At 44.4% G+C, this 24,274-nt stretch overlaps 3 protein-coding genes and 1 non-coding gene across 4 annotated transcripts in view; 1 reads left to right on the top strand and 3 right to left on the bottom strand.

The window, feature by feature from the left end:
* Positions 1-1,171: 1,171 nt before the first annotated feature.
* NUDT19 (nudix hydrolase 19) lies at positions 1,172-9,895 on the bottom strand. Its single transcript, XM_068992309.1, has 3 exons — positions 9,110-9,895; positions 3,915-4,122; positions 1,172-3,022 (listed from the first exon to the last, which is right to left on the bottom strand). The coding sequence occupies exons 1-3, from the start codon at positions 9,821-9,823 to the stop codon at positions 2,799-2,801; spliced, it is 1,146 nt and encodes a 381-aa protein (XP_068848410.1). The 5' UTR covers positions 9,824-9,895; the 3' UTR covers positions 1,172-2,798.
* A 10,089-nt stretch (positions 9,896-19,984) lies between these two features.
* LOC138097259 (U2 spliceosomal RNA) lies at positions 19,985-20,177 on the bottom strand. The gene has a single exon (XR_011146462.1). It is a non-coding gene; the product is annotated as a U2 spliceosomal RNA (small nuclear RNA).
* Positions 20,178-22,228: 2,051 nt separating this feature from the next.
* On the bottom strand, positions 22,229-22,942 carry RGS9BP (regulator of G protein signaling 9 binding protein). Its single transcript, XM_068991625.1, has one exon. The coding sequence runs from the start codon at positions 22,940-22,942 to the stop codon at positions 22,229-22,231; it is 714 nt and encodes a 237-aa protein (XP_068847726.1).
* A 1,028-nt stretch (positions 22,943-23,970) lies between these two features.
* ANKRD27 (ankyrin repeat domain 27) overlaps positions 23,971-24,274 on the top strand; it is a 60,971-nt gene continuing 60,667 nt past the window's right edge. The window contains exon 1 of the mRNA XM_068992127.1: positions 23,971-24,097. The gene's annotated coding sequence lies outside the window, so the exon portion shown is untranslated. The remainder of the gene's footprint in view (positions 24,098-24,274) is intronic.

The raw sequence follows: 24,274 nt of genomic DNA, 5'->3' as shown, positions 1-24,274 counted from the left end.
GGGATCAAACCTGGTTCCCTGCTCTGGAAGCTTGAAACCTTAGTCACCTGACCACCAGGGAAGTCCCCCAACCTCTGTTCTTAATATCTGTTTTTCTGAAGCTTTAGTAACAAGGAGATCCAAGAACAAAAACAGTTCAGAGATCCAGGCTTGTCTCAAGGCAACAGTATGTACTAAGTTTCTGAGGTGGAAAGAACTCTGAGCAGTCAAGAACAGAAAGAAGAGCCTCTGAGGGGGGTGCAGAAGAAGAGGGGTGCTTGATGACATCAGAGAAAAAGGTGGGGCCTTGTAGACCACAAATTTAGTGTTTAAGTGTGAAGAAAAGCCACTGAAGGACTTTAATGAGGGCAGTGACATCATTTCAATGTCAAGTTCATTTTTCCAAGAGGAATGCATTGAGGGGAAGAAAGAAAATGGACACTGGCTCTGAAGGTCTTATAGTTGGTTAAGAAAGAGTCAACTGTGGCTCAAACCAACGTGATGGCAGTACAGAGGTGGGAAGATAGGAATTTCAAGATAATTGTGTATAACAGATCAGTAGGACTTGCTAGTCACCTGGATATAGGAATGAAGGAAAAGGTGGAATCACAAATGACTAAGATTTTTGCTTCAATAACTGTTAGACTTCCAGGGAAGGTTATGCCAAGGGAACCTGCTTAGGAGGGAAAAGTATAGATTAGGGAACAAGCTAAACTGTTTTAACAAAGAGATCCTAAAATACAGTGGCTTATATGAAATTGAAGTGTATCTGTCTTCACATAACAAGCAAGAGGTGAGCAATCCAAGTAGCAGGCTTCTGTCTCTGGGTCTGGAGTAGCTGCTCCAGTTGCCACCATTTCCAGCCAGTGAGAAGGGAAAAAAGAAAGTGGAAGGCAAGTAATTTCCTTTTAAAAGGATGTGACCTACATATGCCCATGTATGTGGGCTCCTCTGACAAATTATCCTCCAGGAGATAAGTCCCCTTACATTCAAGTCCTTATTTTTTCTCCCACATTACAGGGCATTCTTGTTTTATATTGACAAAGAACTGTGAGGATAAGGACATGTTAGCCTGAAACACTGACACCAGCCCAATTTTAGATTCTTCTAGAAGTCGTTCAAAAGCTGGCCTTGCTGTTTTGAGTAAATGAGTAAAGCATTGTTCCATCCAATGCTGGGCTGTATCATGGTTTCCCTGGTGAGTACAGTACCAAGATGTGGCGGGCAGACGTGATCAGGCCTCTACTGCCAGGCGACAGATACCACCTGCTAGAAAAAGAATCAGGTTCTACTCTTGGCTACGGTGCTAACTAGGTGTGTGAATCTGCTTCTCAGTCTTCTTATCGGAAAAATCACGGTGTTGACTGAGGTCTCTCTCAGCTGTAACATTCTGTTTTCAATGAGAATGAAAGAATAGGATGCCCGAGGCTAAACATCAGTAAGGAGAACTGCTATAGATTTAGAAGCCAGATGGAATGCGAACACTATTTGTTGCTCTCAAAATTTACATGTTGGAATCATTTACTGAAGACAGGAGATTTTACTCTAGATCAGAGTTTCTCAACCGTGACCAGATAATTCTTCACTGTGGGTGGCTGTCCTGTGCGTTCCAGGATATTAAACTGTATCCCTGGCCTCTCTCCACTAGATGGTAGTAGCATCTCATTCTCAGTTGTGACAACCCAAAAACGTTCCCAGACACTGCCAGATGCCCCTAAAGGGCAATAGTGCCTTGGGGCTGAGAACCACTGATCTGGATGTCTTCCTCTGTGTGTGTGTGTTAGCCGCCCAGTCCTGTGCCACTCTTTGTGACCCCACGAGCTGTAGCCCCCCAGGCTTCTCTGTCCATGGATTTCTCCAGGCAAGAGTACTGGAGTGGATTGCCATTCCCTTCTCTAGAGGAACTTCCCAAACCAGGGATTGAATCCTGGTCTCCTGCATCGCAGGCAGACTCTACCATTTGAGCTACAGGGAAGTCTTCATTTATCAATACTTTTTATGAAAAGTGAAATTAAATGTATCGATACAATGCATAATATAGTCAAAGATCTGAAATAGAACTGGTTTCTTCTTAACCATTTCCCATCTGTAATCAATAAAGATTATTCCTCTTAAGAGGAGGTAAAAAAATTACCCATATGAAAAACATTGATAATAAATAACCATTAATAAGCATGACTGATGATGAATAGTTCTGCATCTCTCTAATAAGCTCTTTTGTATTCTGTCAAGTAGCACTCCAAAATAAAAGTTATGACTTCTCTTATGGCTTCATATTTCTTTACAGCAATCACTCAAGTAACTTCCAATTTGGTAAACTAATAACTTATGCCGTTTAGTTTTAACAGAATTACATCTTAATCATCCAGCTAAAGTCATAAGAAAGTAATGACACTGTCACTTGAAGGTCATCTCAGTCTTCTGATCACCATGTGTCTAATCAGACACCCTTAAATTAATTCCAGCAGAAAGTCTAAGGAATTAATGGATCAAACTCCTAGCATATATAGTAGTATGCTAGTACAGTTAAAAGACAATACAGGAGAAATATCCTATTTAAACTTTAGATAACAGAACAACACAGAAGTGGAAATCTCTGAGAATTTGTTTTCTCTTTTTGGTAACAAAACATTAATACCTTATACTAGTGTGATACTATAAGGTTTAAAGAATAACAGAGCTACACAATACGCTTGAGATAGGAGAGACTGTCTTAGAACTTACAGGCATAAAGTTCCTTAGGTTCCAGGCACATCTAGTCAACCCTCAGTTTTGACTCGAACAACTACAAGTGGGCCAGTTTATAAAGAACCTGTTCGCTACAGACGGCTCTTACCCATTACAAAGCTCTTAGGATAAACATGTTTATACTTTGGCAGAACTGTCACATGGATGCTATAACCTGTATAATCTCCATAATTGTGGGAATTATACAGCACTATTCGGTGAAATGTCTTGCCTTCGTTCATGATTTCTTCAGTCTTTTTTCCAGTGGACATACAATTTTCCAAAAAGTTTGAATCTTCTGAGTACATCTCATCTCCTGAAAAATAATAGTTTAACTTTAGTGTTATTTTATAAAACCTTCCAATATATTAGTCTTTATTTTTATTCATTTCATGTGTTTGGAACTGATATAGCTGTTAAATAATCAGAACTTTTTGAGTTTACTTCAATATATTTGTGTTTTTAATATCCCACCTAACCTCCCCAGTTCTCCATTTTCTAGCCAAGAATTGTCTTTGGGCATAAACTATATGCCCAAAGTTATAAATATTTATAACTGGTACTTTTTCATCCTGAACTATAATTTTTTATACTAATTCAAGACTCTCTTTATTTCATTCACTATAACGTTCACCTTGATATCCATATAATTTTGGTGTTTCAATGTGGGCTGCTCCAATCATCTTAAGGTTAAATTAGAGAAATTATCATTTACACATCAAAACTGCTAAGCTGTCCCACTGCAGGATGAGTAACGAGTATTATCACAATTCTGAGAAGTGAGACAAGTGGCTGGTAAGTAAGAGAGATCAGAAAACTCCACTGTAAGGTGCTACAAAACTTCTGTCCTGTACTAACTCAACAATAACTGACCACCAACAAAACTCTCTTTCAATCAAATAAGTATAATTTACAAGTCTTCATAATTCAAAATTAAAAGGTAAAAAAGTGAGATCATTTTCCAGAAAGAACTCTTGCCAATGTCTAGGAAATATATTTACATAAGTGTATATAAAGTAATATATCCAGAATTTCTGGTTATAATAAAAACTATGAATATCTTATAGAACTTGAGCTTATCTAATTAGTTTCACTGTAGTGTATAAAACATAGATTGTAATTCATGTGTCTGTGTGGGAGAATACTGCCATACAGCCCAGAGCATTAAATGGGAATATCAACAAGAACATTGGTAAACACATATTTACCTGGTAAAAGATGGATCGTCCCATCAGCAGTGAATAATATGATCGGCATCCATCTTTCCGTTCCTTCTGATTCACGATCCAAAGAAAATTTGTGCAAGTCAGAGAGAGAGGCAAAGTTTCCTAGTCTACGTATTTCGTAGAACTGTGGGGGTGCAAGCAAAACTTCCTTGGATATGAGGCTTTCAATTGCCTCTGATGGAGACGACCACTGTGGAAGACAAAGGTAGAGCTTCCTAAGTTTTCCCCCATAGACAATGCAAGATTTGAGATCCTTGACTCAGTACTTAAGATCTAACTGAAAAAAATGTAAAAATTGATTCATTGATGTATCTTGCTAGATTCCTCTGAGACAACAAGGAAAGATTCAGTGAAGAAAGCTGGGTTGGTCCCCTTCAGAGGTTGATCATTAGGACATGGATCCTGAGAACTAGTAAATAAGCCAGGATAGATCACAATGGGTTGAACTGGGAGAGTTGTTCAGCATAAAAGGCAGGAGATGCTAAGAAGGCAAGGAGGTTCTGATCACTTTCAAAGGAAGACTGAAGTATAAATTCATGGCAGCAGATTGAGAACTTAGTGCCCGTTCATTCCTCCCATAAATGGGAGGGACTCTCAAGGGTCTCTCATTCCTGCCTACCTTGGTTAGGCAATAAGGACATGCTGGTGGACAAGACAAAGCTCTCTTAGGCCTAGTAGGGCCTTCAGCAAACAAAATGTAGCATGGTACATGTAGTGTGTTAACAATGAAGGTAAAGAGCCAGGAGCAAGAGAAGCTTTCAGAAAGGTCAAGAGGCATGACTCAGTCTATTGTCCCAGGAGTGAAATAACTGCATTATATTAACCAGTCAGCACTTAACGTAAGTGACCTCACTGCTGTGCCCTCTTTCCCAAGCCTTCCTTCCTTCCACATTTAGATAAAAAGAGATGATTCAATTAATATGAAAGAACTCCAAAAGGTCTTTCTTTCTTTAACTGCTTTACTGCTAAATATCCACATACACTGGGGAAATTGACCCTCATATCCAAAACCAGGGAGTTGAAATTGATTGCCTTGAATAATTATAGGCCAACAATTTATAAGCTTGTATGAGAAACCTGAGCAACTTGTTAAATCTTCACTGTATGGAGCCCGGCAATCTACGTTTAATAAGCATCCTAGATTCTTCTCAAGTTGGCCAAGGCTACGTTTTGAAAAACAAAGCTTTGGTCTTAAAGGACTACCCAATCTCTAAGGTATGCTTTGTCAGTTCCATGCCAGTTCAATGGTAACAATGACGATAAAGGGTTAAACAACAGGCATTAACTCAATTCAACCTGTTCAGGTCAGTCCAGACCATAGGCTAAAATAATCTTAATTAACTTATTGTTTATTGGTTACTAGTAGAACACTGCCCAAGACACTTCATATACTTTCCAGTCCTTAATCGCTGCAGATGGTGACTTCGGCCATGAAATTAAAAGACGTTTGCTCCTTAGAAGAAAAGCTATGACCAACCCAGAGAGCATATTAAAAAGCAAAGGCATTACTTTTCAACAAAGGTCCATCTAGTCAAAGCTATAGTTTTTCCAGTAGTCATGTATGGATGTGAGAGTTGGACTATAAAGAAATCTGAGAGCTGAAGAATTGATGCTTTTGAACTGTGGTGTTGGAGAAGACTCTTGAGAGTCCCTTGGACAGCAAGGAGATCCAACCAGTCCATTCTAAAGGAAATCAGCCCTGAATATTCACTGGAAGGACTGATGCTGAAGCTGAAACTCCAATACTTTGGCCAACTTATGCAAAGAACTGACTTACTAGAAAAGATCCTGATGCTAGGAAAGATTTAAGGCAGGAGGAGAAGGGGATGTCAGAGGATGAGAGGGTTGGATGGCATCACCAACTTGATGGACATGAGTCTGAGTAAGCTCCAGGAGCTGGTGATGGAAAGAGAAGCCTGCCGTGCTATAGTCCACGGGGTCACAAAGAGTCAGACACGACTGAGCACCTGAACCGAACTTCCTGACAGGAAAAGTCCTACACCTTTTTTTTTTTTAAAAAAAGACAAAATCCAGTACTCAACTGAAAATCACATTCAACATTCCATCAAAAACTGGGCTTCCTGTGATGGCTCAGTGGTGAAGAATCTACCTACCAATGCAGGAGACTTGGGTTCAAACCCTGACCTGGGAAAATTGCTTAGAGACGGAAATGGCAGCCCACTTCAGTATTCTTGCCTGGGAAATCCCATGAACAGGGGAGCCTAGTGGGCTACAGTCCATGGGGTTGCAAGGAAGTCAGACAAGACTAAGCGACTGAACAACAACGACAATAAAAAACTACAAGACCTCAGCAGAAAAATGTGACCCATAACCAGAAGAAAAATCAGGTAATAGAAACAGACCCAGAAATTATAGAGATGATGGAAGTGGCAGAAAAGGACATTAAAAATCACTGTTACAAGTATGTTCCATTGGCTCAAAGATGTAAAGGAAAATATGAACATGAGAGAAATAGGAAATGTTTTTTAAAAAAATAAATGAAAGTTCTAGAGATGAAAATTACACTGGATGATATTTACAGCAATTTTGATACTACATATAAACAGAAAATTTGAAAATGCAGCAATAAATCTACTCAGAATAAAGCACAGAGGAAAAAAGTTTAAAAAAAAAATGAACAAGGCATCAGGGACCCACAAAAAATTATCAGGTGGTCTAACATACATGTAATCGGAGTCCCAGAAAATAGAGGGAGGTGAAAAATATTTGAGGAAACAAGTAATTATTAACAAAACAAAAAGAAAACTATGCACATCATAATCAAATACTGACCAGTAATTAAAGAGAAAATACTTAAAGTAGGCATACATATCAAAACCAAAAATACAAACACATTACGCACAGAGGAACAGAGTTAAAATCAAACTTTTCTAAAAGATGATGAACATGCGCTAAATTTATTATGGTAATTATGTTATGGTGTATGCAGGTCAAGCCATCATGCTGTCACCTTAAACTTACACCATGTGCCGTGCTAAGTCGCTTCAGTCATGTCCAACTCTTCGCAACCCTATGGACCATAGCCTGCCAGGTTCCTCTGTCCATGGGGATTCTCCAGGCAAGAATACTGGAGTGGGTTGCCGTGCCCTCCTCCAGGGGATCTTCCCGACACAAGGATCGAATCTTTGTCCCTTATGTTTCCAGCATTGGAGGGTCCTTTACTGCTAGTGCCACCAGCTGTGTGTCAATTATCTCTCAATAAAACTGGAGGAAAAAAAGCAGATTTCTCACCAGAAGATCATGCAAACTGGAAACTAATGAAGTAACATCTTTAAGTACTGGCAGAAAAACGAAACAAAAACTCATACTGTCAACCTATACAGAATTCTACACCCACACGAAATAGCTTTCAGAAAATAAAAGCAAAATATTTTCAGACAAAATTTAGAAGATTCACTGTCAGAAAAACTGAAATTCAAGACACATTAGAGGAAGTTCTTTAGGCAGAAAGATACAGATGTAGATAAATCTACACAAACGAACGAAGAGTGCAAAGAACACATATGCAGGTAAACATAGAAAACATTTCCCCCTCATTTGCAGTTTATGACAGAGTAACTGCTTAAAGCAAAAATAATCACTGTATCGTAGAGTTTATAGTAGAAATAAAAGTCAAATGTATGACTACAAAAGCATACATGACAGGAGGGGAGAAACAGAAATATATTACTTTATGGTTCTAATACTACACATGAAGTGAGAGATGTACTGCAAATCCTAAAGCAATTACAAAGAAGTACAGTTAATTAGGCAATAATGGAGATAAAAAGAGTCCAAAAAATACTCAAATAATCCAAAAGAAGTCAAGAAAAAAAAGAAAAACAGTGCAAAGAATAGAAGGGACAGATTAAAAAAAAACTAACAGCAAGATAGATTTGAGAATAACACAATGTAAATGATCTAAACACTCCAACTGAAATGCAGAAACTATCATAATGGATAAAAAGTAAGACTATATGCTGCCTACAATAAACATACTTTAACTATAAAGACACAGGTTAAAAGTAAAAAATGGAGGAGGATATACTCTGCTATTGCTAATTAAATGGAAGACTGAGCAGCTATATCACTATCTGATAATAAACTTCAGATTTCATAATAAGGAACATCGTCAGGGATAAAGAAGGCTAGTTCATCATAATCAAAGACTAGTTCCAACAAGCTTGAACAGTCTTCTGCAACACCTTACAAAGTGAAGTGAAGTCGCTCAGTCGTGTCCGACTCTTTGCGACCCCATGGACTGTAGCCTACTGGGCTCCTCCGTCAATGGGATTTTCCAGGCAAGAATACTGGAGTGGATTGCCATTTCCTTCTCCAGGGGAACTTCCCGACCCAGGGCTAGAACCTAGGTCTCCCGCATTGTAGGCAGACGCTTTACTGTCTGAGCCACAAGGGAAGCTAACACCTTACAAAGGAGCTTCCAAATACCCGAAGGAAAACCCGACAGAACTGAGAATAAGACAAAGCCGCAATTATTCGTTACCGATTTCAACAACCTTTTCTCAGAAATTGATGGAACAGGTAAACGATATGGAAGACCTAAAAAGACACTATCAACTAACTTAACCTAATTGACATTTTAAAAAACACTCCATCGAATACAGCAGAAAACACATTCTTTTTCAGGTGCAGAGGAATCATTCACCACGGTAGGCCATATCGGTAGCCGAAAGTGAAAGTCGCTCAGTCGTGTGCCACCCTTAGCGACCCCACGGACTATACAGTCCACGGAATGCTCCAGGCCAGAATACTCGAGTGGGTAGCCTTTCCCCAACAAGTCTCAAATGAAAACGTTTCAGATAAATTCTAAAAGACTGAACTACGAGGAAACAAACGGCTGCGGGGACGAAATAAGTGAAAGCGTGGCAACTGCTCAGGCAGGAGCGCTAGAACTCCTGGGATCTCCGCCGGCCACCTGCCGGAGAAACCGCGTGGGGAGACATCTGCGAGGCCCTGGGGCTGTGAAGCGGGAAAAAGCAGAAAACAGTTCACCAGTGTCACAGCTTTGGCCTGCTGGGCAGGGGTCCGGACCGCGTGGGTCCCAGGCCCGCTCCGTAGCTAACTGGCTATTACGGCCCTGAGGCGGCCTACTGGAAGGTCCGAGGAGCCTGGGCCGCCTGCCGGGGTCCCCACTCCGTCCCGGGAGGACGCCCTACCTGGCAGTCCACCACCTCCACTAAGTCGGGGAAGACCGGCGGCGGCTCGTTCAGGCAGCACAGGAAGAAGGTGGTCTCGAAGCGGCGGCCGCCGGGGCGTGAGAAGGGCGTGATCCAGCCGCTCCAGTCGCGCAGCGCCCAGATGTCGGGAGTGCAGTCGAGCTCCGCGCACAGGCTCAGGAAGTGCCGCGGGTCCCGGCGGACGCGGGCGCGCCAGTCGGCCAAGGCGGGCGGCGGCGCGAGGGCGCAGCCTGGCGCCTGATCCGGGGGCCGGGGGCCCCTGGGCCGCAGCAGCAGCACGCCCGCCTCCTCGAATGCCTCGCGGATGGCGCAGATGCGGAAGGCGATGTCATCCGGTAGCGCCGCCGCGTCCTCGTCCACGGCTCCCGGCCGGACGTTGGGCAGCACCGGGAAGGCGGCGCGCTGGGGCGGCGCGGGACCCAGGCCAAAGCGGGGGGGCCAGTGGTGCGGCGCGAAGAGGCGCAGCCAATCGGTCGAACGGTCTGCCGCCTCCAGCACCCCGCCCGGGAAGACGTGCGCCCGGGGCAAGAAGCCTTGGCTAGCGGAGCGCTGCAGCAGCAGCACCCTGAATCCCTCGGCGGGTGGCTGGGGCCTCGATGGGGCGGCGGGGACCGGGCGCGTCCAGCCCGCCGCCAGCACTAAGGTGGCTGCCCGCCTCCAGTTGCTTGGGCCCGCTCGCACCGGGACACTCATGGCGGGCGGCGGCGCGCGGCTTACGGCCTCGGGGTTCTGGTGCGACTGGAGCTCTCCCGGGAAGTGAGCACGGAAGCTGGCGTCTTGCTAAGTGAACTCCCGCCTCTGCCAGCGAGGCGCGCACGGGGCAATCGGTGAACCCGGGTTGTTTGGCCGAGCTGGCGCCTGCCGTAAGGAGGGTGTGGTGCGGGCGGAGAGAAGCTCCGCCTCGAATGCCCGTGTTCCCAGCCAGGTCCCTCTAGCGGGACAAAGGCTGTCACAGCCACGTGCTAGGAGGGCCTCATCTTCCTCACCCAGGCAGGACACATGGCCTACAGCAGGAATGCTTAGGGTTGCACAATGACTGTCGAGGTAAAAGTGCGATGCAAACCTAGGCCTGGCGACACATCCCTGCTCAAACAAAACCTGAGGACTAGGACTTTCTCGATTACACCAGGAATCGACGAGAGGATATGTTTCCTTTGGCTGGGGGCGGGAGGCGGTGAAGGGGAATCCAGGAGGTAGGTGTCGGAGCTTTGCAAACTGACCTGAACCCCAGCAATGAGAGACTGACGGATGAACCAGATACCAAAATACAAATTTCACACTGCACAGAGTGTGAAAAGTGCTCCTTGAATCCCAGGACAAGCTCCTGCCTTGTGATCTGGGACATCTTTTATTGTCAAAGGCACCTGGGACCACCTTAAGCATTTTAGGCCATTTGATAATTTACTCTTTCATGAAAAGTGAAAGTGTTAGTCACTCAGTTTCTTTGTGACCCCATGGACTGTAGCCTACTATAGCCTACATGGACTATAGCTCTTCCGTCCATGGAATTTTTCAGGCAAGGATACTGGAGTGGGTTGCCATTTGCTTCTCCAGGGGATCTTCCCCACCCAGGTATGGAACCCAGGTCTCCCCCAATGCAGGCAGTTTCTTTACCACTGAGCCACTGGGGAACGGTTTCTCCCACAATTGCTATTATAGTTGATCACACATTTGTTACGTTTTTGGATGAGTATACAGACCATGGGATTCCCAGGTGGCACTACTGGTAAAGAACCTGTCTGCCAGTGCAGAAGGCATAAGAGACATGGGTTTGATCCCGGGTCAGAAAGATCCCTTGGAAGAGGGCATGGCAACCCACTCCAGTATTCTTGCCTGGAGAATCCCACGGACAGAGGATCCTAACAGGCTAGTCCATAGGGTTGTATAGTGTCATACACAGTTGAAGTGACTTAGCACAGAACACTTACAGACCATACTCACTGAGCCTCATTTTCAAACTATCATTCTAATGTGGGATGTTTCCTGGGAGAGAATCCAGAGATGGCACCAGCTGTATTTAGGCTGATTTTTTTTGTTAACATCATTTTCTAAAGATGCTGCTGCTGCTGCTAAGTCGATTCAGTTGTGTCCGGCTCTGTGTGACTCCATAGATGGCAGCCCACCAGGCTCCCCCATCCCTGGGATTCTCCAGGCAATAACACTGGAGTAGGTTGCCATTTCCTTCTCCAATGCATCAAAGTGAAAAGTGAAAGTGAAGTCGCTCAGTCGTGTCCGACTCAGTGACTCCATGGACTGTAGCCCACCAGGCTCCTGCATCCATGGGATTTTCCAGGCAAGAGTACTGGAGTGGAGTACCATTGCCTTCTCCATCTAAAGATGCAAATACATGTATACTGACCACATCCCAGAAACAGGACCACATGTTTAGGAAAGCACACAGAGGGCAAGGGAGCACACATATACTGGCAGATTGGGGTTTGGGGAGGTGGAGTCTGCCAAATTTCATCCATCTCAAGTCTCTTCATAATCCACAGTTGGGGACCTTTCCCTTATCTGCTTTCCCACTACATTCGGCTGTCTGCTCTGAGACAATCATTTCACAATCTATTGTAGAGATCAGGGTGGTACCCTGGAGCCTATGTTTTTACCAATCCCCAACCATCCAGGTCATTTCAGTGCTTTGAGCCATGGGAAGCTGTAAACAGTGGTGACATGATTAAGTTTGTATCTTCAAAGGTCACGCTGACAACAGCATGATGACTCAATTGGATGGACTGTTCTGGAACCCCATGGAATGTGCTGGGGAAGCAACAATGAGGGTCTGAACTAGGAGAGTGGCTGTGAAGAGGGGGAGAGGTGGTGAGAGGGAATGATTTATTCGAGAGTATTTAGGAGGTAGAACTGTTGAATATGCAGAGCGAGGGAGAGGAAGGCATTAAAGGTTTATCGTGGGAGACTGGAAACTCAGCAGCTTCAAACAGTAAGCGTTTACTATCTCACAGTTCCTGTGGATCAAGAGCATCTTCGCTGGGTGCTTCTGTCTCAGTATCTCCCATGAGACTGTGGTCAGCGTGTCAACCAGGATTTGATCAGGGGCTGGGGGATCCATTTCTACAATGGCTCGCTCATATGACTGTTGTCTAGAGGCCTCAGTTCCTCACCACACTGGCCTCTCCACAGGGCTGCCTGGACTTCTTCAAGACTTACTTGGTAATCAATGATTCAGAAGAGAGGAGGGAAGAAGTCACGAAGGGAGGAAGTAAGAAGTTCCTTAGCTACAGAAGTCACACTCCACCACTTCCACAGTACCCTATTGTGACACTGGTCAGCTCTATTCTGTATGGAAGGGGACCGCATAAAAACACCAGGAGGTAGGCATCGTTGGTGGTCATCTTGGAGGCTAGCTACAACAGTGGATAAAAAACCATCTAAGCATTAGGAGAAAAAAGGTAAATTCCTCTATAGTCTTTGACTCAAAATCTAGAAGCATAAGGGGAAAGATTGATCAATTTGACACATGATGCATATTTATAACTTTATTATGACAACAGATACCATAAGTAAGTCCACGATGCAATAAACTGAGAAAATTATTGCGTTTCACAAAGGATTGAGACAAAAAATGGAGGAAAAAAAAAAAACCTCATGGGACTTCCCTACTGCTCCAGTGGTTGAGACCACCAAGTGGTCCGCCTTCCAAGGCAATGGACTCACGTTCAGTCCCTGGTCCAGGAAACTAACACCCTACATACCACGGAGCAACTAAGCCCTCGAGCTATACCTAGAGAGAAGCCTGTGTGCCTCAACTAAGACTGAAAGCCGCCAAAAAAGTAAATATTAAGAAAGAAAAAACCTCCAATTGTGTAGTGGGCAAGAGATATGGAAAGACAGTTCACTGTGATCTGTAGGTTTAAGGTCACACATGCAGCAAGTGTTGGAATGTCTCCAGGCCTATCGGCACATCCTCCGGGTGCCCTGCCTGGCGCTGTTCTGCCAAGAGCATAGTGTTCTACCCCAGGCCTGACAGTAAGTGTACACTACTACTACTAAGTCACTTCAGTTGTGTCTGACTCTGTGCGACCCCATAGATGGCAGCCCACCAGGCTCCCCCGTCCCTGGGATTCTCAAGGCAAGAACGCTGGAGTGGGTTGCCATTTCCTCCTCCAATGTATGAAAGTGAAAAGCGAAAGTGAAGTCACTCAGTCGTGTCCGACCCTCAGCAACCCCATGGGCTGCAGCCTTCCAGGCTCCTCCGTCCATGGGATTTTCCAGGCGAGAGTACTGGAGTGGGGTGCCATTGCCTTCTCCAGTAATATCACAGTGACCTGAATATGCCTATAATTTTTTTTTAAAAGTAAATTTTCTCAGGGCCAACCAGTTAGAGTCTTGTAGTAGAGAAAGTTACCAAGGTAACCCAGAACTGGACACAGGTAATTGGCCACAAACCCAACAATTGAATTGATTTCTAAAACTAGCATAGAATCAGGCCTATGATAGAAAAGCATTTGATTTATATGCTAAGGTCTAAGAAGTCAAGAAAACATAAATGATCATACGAATCAGGTCCAGCATCTTGGGGAAGCTGTCTACCTCTGATGTCGTCGTCTTCTCATCCTGGTGTAGTGTAGTTTCTCCTGATAAAAAAGTCCTTCCATCCAGGTTGAAGACAGTCCCTTAAATTATGTCTTTTTCTAATCCTGGTTGCAGGTCATGAGATATCTGATCTTCATCCAAAGATAGATTACTGAGATGAGCTTCAGAAATAAACTTAGGGTGTTCTTTAAGAATTCAATTAAATTTTACATTAATATCACATAACAGCAAAGAACTATCTAAGAGATGAGTCTTACTAGATGCAGACCTCCATTAACAAACTAGGATTTAACATTTTTTGAAACATCTTTTTCTCCCTAGAGTTACCCTCATTTTTATCAAATATAACCAAATTAAGGCTAGTTTGTTTGCAAAATAAGTCTGTTCTCACTAATTTTGGTCTGATGATTTATATAACCATAATTGATTGTAGACTTTTCATTTTGCTGAAACATTTATAGAGTCTCAGACTGACCTTTTAAAATAAAACAGGGCTGGGAAACTCACACCAAAGGCTTATCACAGATTTTGCCTAACAAATCTAGGTGAATTCTTCCCTTTTTAAGGTCTCAAAAATTTCTTGAGATTTTTGAACCTGTGAGATAACCTTCCTAACTCATCTGATAAACTTACTGGAAACCTAAGAATTTCCAATTTTTGGAGGAGTCAGATAGAAAATATAATTGTTTATAACATTTAATTTTACCAAACTATTGCCATAATTAGTTTGAGAGGAAGGTTTTCCTTACTCCCTGAAAACATAAGATTCAAATCTGTAATTTTTCAGATAGAAACCATGAAAGTTATAAGCATATTCGCTGGTTCATTCAGTCCTTTTGTTAACGTTTGTGAAGTCATCAGGTTTTCCATTAGAATACCAGGACATATTAGAATGTTAAGAACTCCATATAATTTCTAGGATATCTGTATTAGTAATTTTACCATATATTATAACATGAGTGGATTTATTACTCATGTGATAGTCTTTTTCATGCAATTTAACCAACCAAATAAGCACAGTTTAATATCTCTCTTTGGGATGTTCCAGGGGCCCTCTGAAGCACCCCAAAGTTAGCTAGAGGTCAAAAGAACTTCAGAAGAATTCGATTTAGGAAGTTTTATCAAAAAGATCAATTAAAAGGGTTTAGAACTTTGATCAGATTTAGTTGATGGGTGTATCATTTAGCTTGTTGATATGTCACAATGGGAGTAAATACCAAGGCTCAAGGTCTAGTGAAAGTCAGCTCCGCCATCTTGGACCTAGTTGGCTCTAACCAGTTTTTTCTTATAGCTGTGTCATTCCTAACAAAATCAATTTATCTAACTAATTGTAGTCCAATTTTAGAAAATCCGGATCATGCATAACTCTTTTGAATATTTTTCATACCTTTTTTTTTTTTTAACTGAAAACACACTTCCTAGTTTCCTACACTTTCCAGGAAGTGTACACAGCCATCCCTATTAGAGTTGGCGCTGTTCTGCCAAGAGCATAGTGTTCTACCCCAGGCCTGACAGTAAGTGTACACAGCTATCCACTGTTAGAGTTGGCAGTTCCCATGTGCCACGTGATCACAAGAGATGAGTCACTTTGTTTATGACAATGGTTGCTTACTTTAGAGGACACTTGACTCTCGGTTCTTATGTTTCACTTGTCTGATCCTCCCCAGCTATCTTCATAATACATGACCTCATTTGATTTATCATGACAGACCTGATCCTGAAAGAAAAAAAAAAAAGACTTCCCAAACATGTCACGCTGTTACCCATAGCTATCTACTTCAGTGAGCCTGAATTCACTTCTGTTATTTGTTATTTATCAGGTTTTTCCATGGGAAAAGAAAGGAAGAGCCTACGCGTGGCTAGCCATGGAGAGATGACTTCAGCTTGGAGAATCAACCTGGGGCAGGAGAGTGTGTTCAGCCTGCCCGGAAATGAAGACATCATTGTGATTAAATGAGATTCACCTGTGAGTGACTGGCACCATCCAGTGCACCAGGAATCACCACATAAAAATGTTTTTCGGAATGCTTTTTGAGAAGAGTTTTTAAAAGGTTCATGTTTTCTCAAAAATGCATCGATTCCATTAAGGCGACAGTCTGGAAAAGGCAACACTGTGGGACAGAAATCGGATCAGTGGTTGCCAGATTTGAGGGTGAGAGGCAAGGATTGCTTGCAGAAGACAGGAGGGGACTTTAGGGTGGTAATGAAAAATTCTATATCTTGGTTGCAGTGGTGATTACATGGTTGTATATATTTGTCAGAACTCAGAAAACTGCACACCTCAGAAGGGTGAGTGTTACTCTATTAAAATTATACCTTAATAAGTTTTACTTTAAAAATGTACAGATTCAAACTTCTAGATAACCTAAATTTCCTTCTATAAACTTGACTGTTTTATTACATACCTTCTCTCATTTGACATGCTTATCAAGTTTTAAATTTCAGATTGGTTTGTAGCAGATTTCACCTAAATTATAGGAAGTTAATATTTTCATATGTATTGATTCTTCGGCCCAGTCATTCCATTTTAGGCAGCCAATATTTATTGAGCCTAGTGCCAGAAAAAAAATCTTACCTCAATATGACTATGGGCCTTCCCTGGTGGTCTACTGGTTACAGATCTGCCTGCCAATGCAGGGAACACTGGTTTGATCCCTGGTCCAGGAAGACCCCACATGCCTCGGAGCAACTAAGGCCTTGTGCCACAGCTGCTGAACCTGAGTGCTGGAAGTACTGAAGCGCATGCACCTAGAGCCGGTGTTCCACAAGAGAAGTCCCTGCAGTGAGAAGCCCACCCCCTGAAGAAGCGTAGCCCGTGCTCGGGGGCAACTGGAGAAAGCCCGTGCAGCAACAAAGACCTAGCATTGTCAATACCCACTAACACAGTCAATACCCCATGAAGTCATCATCATCATCAAACTCAGTTGCCTCCGACTCTTTTGCGACCCCATGGACTATAGCCCACCAGGCTCCTCTGTTCATGGGATTTTTCCAGCAATAATACTGGAGTAGGTTGCCATTTCCTCCTTCAAGGGGATCTTCCCTACCCAGGGACTGAGCCTGTATCTCCTGCATTGGCAGATGGATTCACCACTGAGTCACCTGGGAATCCCACCCTATGAAGTATACCCTATTATTACTCCCATTGTAAGGATATGGAAATTGAGGTCAGGGAGATTAATGAACACCTTCAATAAGAATGGATCAGAATTCAGGGGTACCCCAGATTCTGTAGTCAGCGTTCCTAACCTTGATGCTATTGTCTTGATAATACATTTTCTGTGTGCACCCGCAGCTGACTCATGTATGGCAAAAACCACCACAATATTGTAAAGTAATTATCCTCCAATTGAAATTAATTAATTCAAGAAAAAACATGCTTCTGATTCCCTGTGGGTAAGATTCTAAAAGTTCTGCTTTGCCTGTTTGTGGTTCCTGGTGGGGTAGGGGTGTGTGTTCTGAAATCATTTCTCACTAAAATTGAGACCCTAACTGTTAAAATTTATATTTTAATAACTAACCATAAGAGCATTCAAACTTTATTGTAAAAACAATATAACAATATTAAATACAAATATGTTGAAAAAATACCATTTATAATCCCACCAAACATTAACAAGCATTTTCATTTATGTATATTTCTCCATAGATCTTCTCTATGTGCCTGACACATACCTGCAAACAAAAGACATTCAAATTTGCTTTCTGGGGACTTGGTCCAGTCCATGCTCCCAATGCAGGAGGCCTAAGTTCCATCGCTGGTCAAGGACCTAGATCCCACATACTGCAATTAAGAGTTTGCGTGCTGCAATTAAAGATCCTGCATGCCACATCCTGAATGCCACAACCAAGACCCAGCACAACCAAATAAATAAGTATTTTAAAAATTGCTTTCCTGACAACAGCATGTTAAAAGGACTCTTAAAAATTATTTTGTCAACAGGAGTTTTCATGTGGCTTATTAACATTTGTCATATAAGCCTTAAGGTTATAACATTCTAAATTCAAACACCAGAGAAGGATGCTGAAGATCTCACAGTACTGCAATGAAAACACCCAGAATCCTCTTTGGAGTGAAATGAAAATAAGTAAATAAAAGAGAGGAATGCTCTTACATAAATCTATCCGGTGCTCATGGATGCAGGGCATGTAGTCAGTTCCTGCACCTTTGGTCAGTTCCTAAGAGCTAAAGGAACAGTACTTGAACATGACTCTGATCTGTGTTGACCACAGCCAAATAGTGTTCATATGCAAGTCTACTGTTCTTCCTGGATTCCATCTTCCATGAAAAGAAGAGTATGATTGTATTGTAGAAAAACACCTGGAGATTTATAATCCTGGCATCCTTCTGAACATCTCTTTATGTAATGAAATCTGTGAAGTATAAATATGTTGACCAGGAAATTCACTTCAATTTAAATGTACATGAAGAAGATTAAGAATAACTTAAAATATCATAATAGTTGATAGCTGAATCATTGGAGGGTGCCTTTTTCTACAAAGTTATGAATGCTGCATGTTATCTTCCTGCATTGCAGGTGGATTCTTTACCAGCTGAGCCACAAGGGAAGCCCCTTTAAATTATTAATAACCATTTTAGTTAGAAGCATCATTCAAACAGTAGATACAAAGCCTTTTACTTCCAACTAGTGATGCCACATACAAAACAACCCATGCTGTGCTAGTTTCCCAGCGTCAGGTAGGCAATGCCATTACAGTTCAGAGGGTACAGGACAGTTACAGAAAAGGTTTCTCCAAGACTCCATGACAAACTATGGGATTTCACATCTATAATTTACCAGAATCAGTTTAGGTTGCTGGGTAAAACCAAGTGTTTAATAAACACTAGGCCTTCTTGGATTTAGAGTCTGAATTTAAAATTCTAATCTAAATACTATAAATAAGTAGCATTTTTACACACTTGTGATAGACTAACATCACAGTAAGCTTAGTTCATTCTGATTTTTAAAATTCATATGAAAGTTTACCACCAGACTAAGTTTAGACAAACTGTAAGATTCCATTTCAATATGCACCAAAACCAACAATAACAACCCCTCGCCACCCCACCCCTCCCCCCAAAAAAAAGCCCCAAATAACTCTTCCCTGTCTAACTGCATTCTGTTAAATGTTTTTGGGTTCACCAGTCAGGACCCTCTGATTTCACAGATGAGGGAAGGGAGACACAGGGAAGTCAGTGACCTGTCTGAGGTACTTGGAGAAAAAGGCAGAGCCCTGCCCGCTGCAACTGGTATGGCCTTGTAGGAGGAGGCACTCCCCGAAGGAATACAGAAGTCAGTCCTATACTCCTGCCTTACAGGCTCACACTTTGGGGCTTGCACCCTTAACAAACACTCATTACAGAACGGAGAACTGCATCCTAAAAATCAACTGTCTAGCTAAAAAAAAAAAAAAAAAAGTATGAACGTGCATGTTTAAAAAATGCAGCATGATCAGGGTTCTCATGCAACCCAGAACTCTCTTTCAACCCAAACTGCTTTTCAGTCATTGGACATCATGCATCTCTTATGTAGCTTACTGTAAACCTTAGGCAAATCATGAATTTTATGCACTAATTTGACTTGCCAAAAATCTTTTCTCTTGTGGCATATAAGAGCATACATTCTTAGAGTACATAAAAAAGAATTTGCCAGGCAGTTTTTCTTCTATAAACATTGTTCTGTTCTTTTTTTCTAATAGGAAGAGTTGAAAGTTCCCATGATAAGTGTGTTGACATTATGAATTCTTGTCATACCAGTATCAGATAAAGCTGTGCTATTTTCCCAAAAGAGAAGCCAGGTATATTTTCTCTTACAGGTATTTAACATATGATAGATTTATCAATATAATAGCACTTAATTTTTGAGGTGAAGACCTATCCTTTCACTTGTACCTTTAATTTAGGAAAGTTGACTCTAACACTGACTGTACCCTATATACCGTCTATTAAATATTTGTAATTTTTTAATCACTTGTATCATAGTATAAGATCATACCAAATGTTTTAAGAAAATTAATGACTTTGATATCCAACCTCTAAATTCAATCAGGCTTCTACCAGAAAACAACCTCTTGAATTATACAGAGAAATGAGATCAGGGAGATATTGTTATAGGGCAGCCTATTGCTCAAGCAGAAGGTGATTTTGCTTGCATCATAGAGCAAAAAGTTCTATTAGGCAATGTTATAACCCCAAATAATGGCAAATATTATGAATATTTAACAAAGAGGTGTTTAGGTTAACAGAGCCACGGGATAAATACCTTCATTCTAATTCAGCTTCTTTGGTGTGTGTACAGTACTTTATCACTGATTTCAGTGAGCAGTGGATTCTCAGAACCAGGTACACATCTGATTGCACGTGTAAGTAAATACTCAAGGATCTGTCAAGTGGATGGAAAGAGTGAAAATAAAGACATTCGCTTGTTCCAATTGCCCTCTATGGATTACACAACTTCTACACTTGATCTTAGCCAAAAGGCTGAGAAGTGATGACTACACAGCTTCTAACGGGTTGTTTCTATAACAGATTCTGATGAATCATGAACCAAAACACCTTCATAAGAACAAAGAGTCACAATTTTATAGGTCAAAGAATATATTTAGGGCTTGGTTTTTAGGGATATTTTCCAACAGTGGGTCACAATATGCCCCAGCCTGAGAGACGTGAGGTGACAGAGTCCATGCTATATCCCAGGTGGATGAGAAAGAGGGGAGTTAGAAAACTTCCTATGTCATTTCTGAAGGTATCCTGGGAAGGCAGGTGTAAAAAGAAATTGACATGGCCCAATTCAGATTCATCCAGACTGGATGAAGCAGGAGAAGTTCCTTTTATTAGTTATTGTTGCAGAACTCTTAATCAGCTTAAGATTTTGTGGATCTTTTAAAACCATTTTCACAGAAACACACAAACAGGTCCCGTGGTTTAACTATCTGTGTGTTGAGGAGTGGGCCTGGGTGAGCGAGGCTGGGAGGGTGGTCTGTAGGATTGAGCTCTTGGGACTGATATTTACTTTTGACCCTTGGCCCTTCAAACTGCCCTGTGAAACACTACCCATTCCCTCCTCCCGGTCCCCTTTCTCCCTTCTGGGGTAAAAAAGAGAGGAAAAAAAATTCTTTTCACTTTTCAGCCAAATCAGTCTCTGGGTTTTATTCCAAATTATCTATAGAGTTAAATGCATCTGTTTTCTCAGGCTTTCTTCCCCAGCAACGCTCTCTCTGAACCACAGGTGGGCAGTTGGTGGCACCGCTCAGGCAAATTCCAGCCTGGGACCTAGGGTGTTTTCCACATTTCCTTATTTATTGCCACAAAGAAGCTAGGGCCACTTAACTTCTGTCATCTACACCTGTGGTTCCAATAGTTTATGCTATGATCTCCTGCCTTAAGAAGACAGATTTTCAAAATAAATGAGATGTTTGTTTAGCAATCTAAGTATTTAAGTAAATACATCATGTAATGATTCATTGGCAACTGTATGAACTCATGGCCAATGTCTTTTACAAAAAATCAGCTTTGATAGTACACAATGTGGTCATATGATTTTTTTAAACAGAAGATTTTTTTTAAAAAAAGCTCCTAAATTTTGAAGTTAAAGCTGTTACGTTCTAACCTAGTCTCAGGGCTGATTGGCTCAAAACCTCTGAGCCCAGTGATGTCACTTGACCCTCTCAGGGGGTGTCCAGGTCAGGGAGTTGTGCAGCTCCCTCCAAAGCCAGCTCTCCTACTGGCTAGCAAGCAAATTCCAAGGGATAGTTAGGATTAAGGGCTCCAAAGAGGATTCCCCAGCCCTCCCCCAAAGGAGGATCAAAAACTCTGGTCTAGTTCTGGAACAAAAATAAGCCCCAGTCAAGGAGAATGTGCTTGTATGGATAGACCGCGTCCCTTCCCAAAGCTTGTGTCCCACCCAGGGAGTCATTTTCAGTAGGCAAGTAGGTGCAGAAGTGTGTAATCCTGCCCTATAAGAACACACATTCTCCTAAGCTTAGGCCCCAAAGGATGAAGGTAATAAAAACTGCTCACATCTTATTACCATTTGCTTTCTTGTTCCAGGAAACAAAAGCAACACACACAAACACAAAACAGCGCCCTCACCTCACACTTCATTTCACCCCATCCTCTTTCCAAACTGTCTCTCTCCGAGAACGGGAATCACCCGCAGGGGTGGGGGCACCAAGCTCAGCCTCAGCGTAAACACGCCCCAGCAGCACAGGCGGTAACGTATTAACTGGGAAGAATCTCAGGTCACTGAGAACGGTTTTCTATTAATAGGGGATAAAGCTCTTGCATACATTAGCGATAATGCCCTGGTGGCCCGCGCAAAATTAACTCCTCCCGGCCCATTAAGAGGTAAGCCACGTTCTGCCCAGGCAGATGTGTGCTTGAAACACGCGTACAAACATACACGTTACACACACTGTGCTTTAGAACCGCTCCCCTTAAACATGCCAGGCCCCATTCCCATCCCTAGTCCAGGGGGTTGCAGACGTTCTCCAGGGGTGTCTCCGGAGAGGGGTTGGTGGAGGCGGGGCCCCGTCGGGTACGGGTCAGCTCAGCTTTGCCACACACACCGCCAAGGCCACAGCCGCCAGCAGCACTGCGCTGAAGATGGTGGCGGCCTTGGCCTTGCTCAGGTCGCAGGGCCCAGTGCGCTGTTCTACCGACACGCCGCCCACCGAGGAGACGCCGGCACTGGCGCTGGACAGGAGCTCGGCACCTGCCGCCTGCCGGGCCTGCACCGTCCAGCGGGGCACGTTGACCTTCATCTCCATATCCTGGATCATTTCGCCCACCTGAAGGATCTCCCGCTCCAGCTGGTGCAGGTCTTCCACGTCGAAGTCGCGATGCGCCTCGTGCCGCAGGCTGCGGGCGCTCAGGGCGCGCGCCGCTACGCCGGTCGCGCCGCCTTCCACCCCTGTGCGTACCAGCGGCCGGCGCGGCGCCTGCAGCGGAAACTCAGTGCTCAGGGCCAGTGCACGCCGCATGTCGGCTTCCAACAGGTCCAGGCAGCCGGAGAAGGCCACCCAGAGGCGCTCGAATTCGGCGCGCTCCTCGGCGCCCAGGCTCCGGTCGCGCAACGGGGCTGTCAGCCGGACGCGGATGGCCACCGCCAGCTCCTGCGCCTTCTGGCGCGTCTTCTGCAGCTCCTCTCGCAGGTTCTGCGAGTCTGCGGAGCCTCCGATGGTCAGCACCAGGTGGTGGTAGCATGCGGTCGCCTTATTAAGCGCGTCCAGTAGCGCTTTGCACTCCTCCTTCGCCATGGCGCTGCTCTCCCGCGCAGCCCGGCCGCCTGCGCCCCTCTCACCTTCACCCACTCAGCGCAGCAGGATGCAGCCAGCCTCGACGGCGTTCCTCGGCCGGACGGCCCGAGCACTCCTCATGGCCCGAGAGGAGCTTGGCGCTGCCGCTGCTCAGGGTCCACGACAGGCGCTTCCGCTAACCGGGTTTGCCATTCCCTCATCCATCCACCCCAGGTGCGCTCCTAGTCACACGCCGAATCTCTGCGCAGCCCTCGCCTCCACGGTAGCACCTGCGAAGCCCGTGTTGAGGTCCCCATCCTCCTCCCTTGCCGTCGCCAGGGCTAGCGGGCCGCTGAGCCGCTCGCTCCGAGCGCCTTAAGGGCAGCGGTGTCGGGTTTCTTAGGATCCGCCCACCCCCGCCCTTCCTCGCAGGGCACTCCCATCCCTTGGACCAGGGATAGGCGGGGCCCTGCGCGCGGAGGTCACGTGCAGGTCCCCCCTCTCCCCCTCCTCTGCACCCCATTACAGCCTGGAATATTAACGCTCAGCAGACCCAACCCTCCTCTGTTTTTGAGAAGGGGAAACTGAGGCTCAGATTTAAAAGGGAGGAGGAGGATCAAGATCACACCACGTGCAATGTAAGTGATGGGGCTACAACCCAGGGGCTCTGACTCTTAGACCCAGCCAGCGACGGAAATAGTATGCTTCGTAGGACTGGACACCCCTGTCCTCCAAACCGAGTAGTAAAGGGCAATCTGCGGGGCGGGAAGGCTGCCGTATCTCCCCATCCTAGTCCAGCCCGCTTTCCAGCAACAGAGCTTGGACCCCACCCCTTGTGTCAGATGTGTTTTTCGGCCCCGCCCCCTCCCGTTCCAGGCAGGCGCAGTCGATGGCTCTGGGCAGGTCCAGTCTGAATAGGAAGTGTCGCTTGCCGCCTGAGCCCCACCCCTGGCTGGGCGGGCTCAATGATTGCTCTGCGCACGCGTCACTCTGAATAAAGACAGCTTCTCATTGGGCTGACCAGAGTCCTGGGGGTGCGACTCCGCCCAACGAGGGTGGGCGGTGCAGCAGTTCTGCCGCGTTGGGGTGGTGGGCCCTGAGGTCTCTAACCGAGGGGCCGGGAGGTATCGGCGCCACTCCAGGAAGGGCGGGGATTGAAACTATGTAGCCTTTTAAGTAAGTGTCTTCCCTCCTGTCTCCTCCCGCGCCTCCCTTCCCTCGGGACGGCTGCGCCTCTGGGCTCAGAGGCCGGGCGGGGCCTCAGAGAGGAGAAGGGGGAGGGGCTCTTTCCTCGGCCGGCGCCCCAAGCTGGGCCGGCTGTCCCCGGGAGGCCCCCGAGGCCTGGGCCCATCG

This window comes from Capricornis sumatraensis, chromosome 20 (assembly GCF_032405125.1).
Source record: "Capricornis sumatraensis isolate serow.1 chromosome 20, serow.2, whole genome shotgun sequence".
Lineage (NCBI taxonomy): Eukaryota > Metazoa > Chordata > Mammalia > Artiodactyla > Bovidae > Capricornis > Capricornis sumatraensis.
Note: the sequence above shows the minus strand (reverse complement) of the source record. Positions and strands in the feature narration are given on the sequence as shown.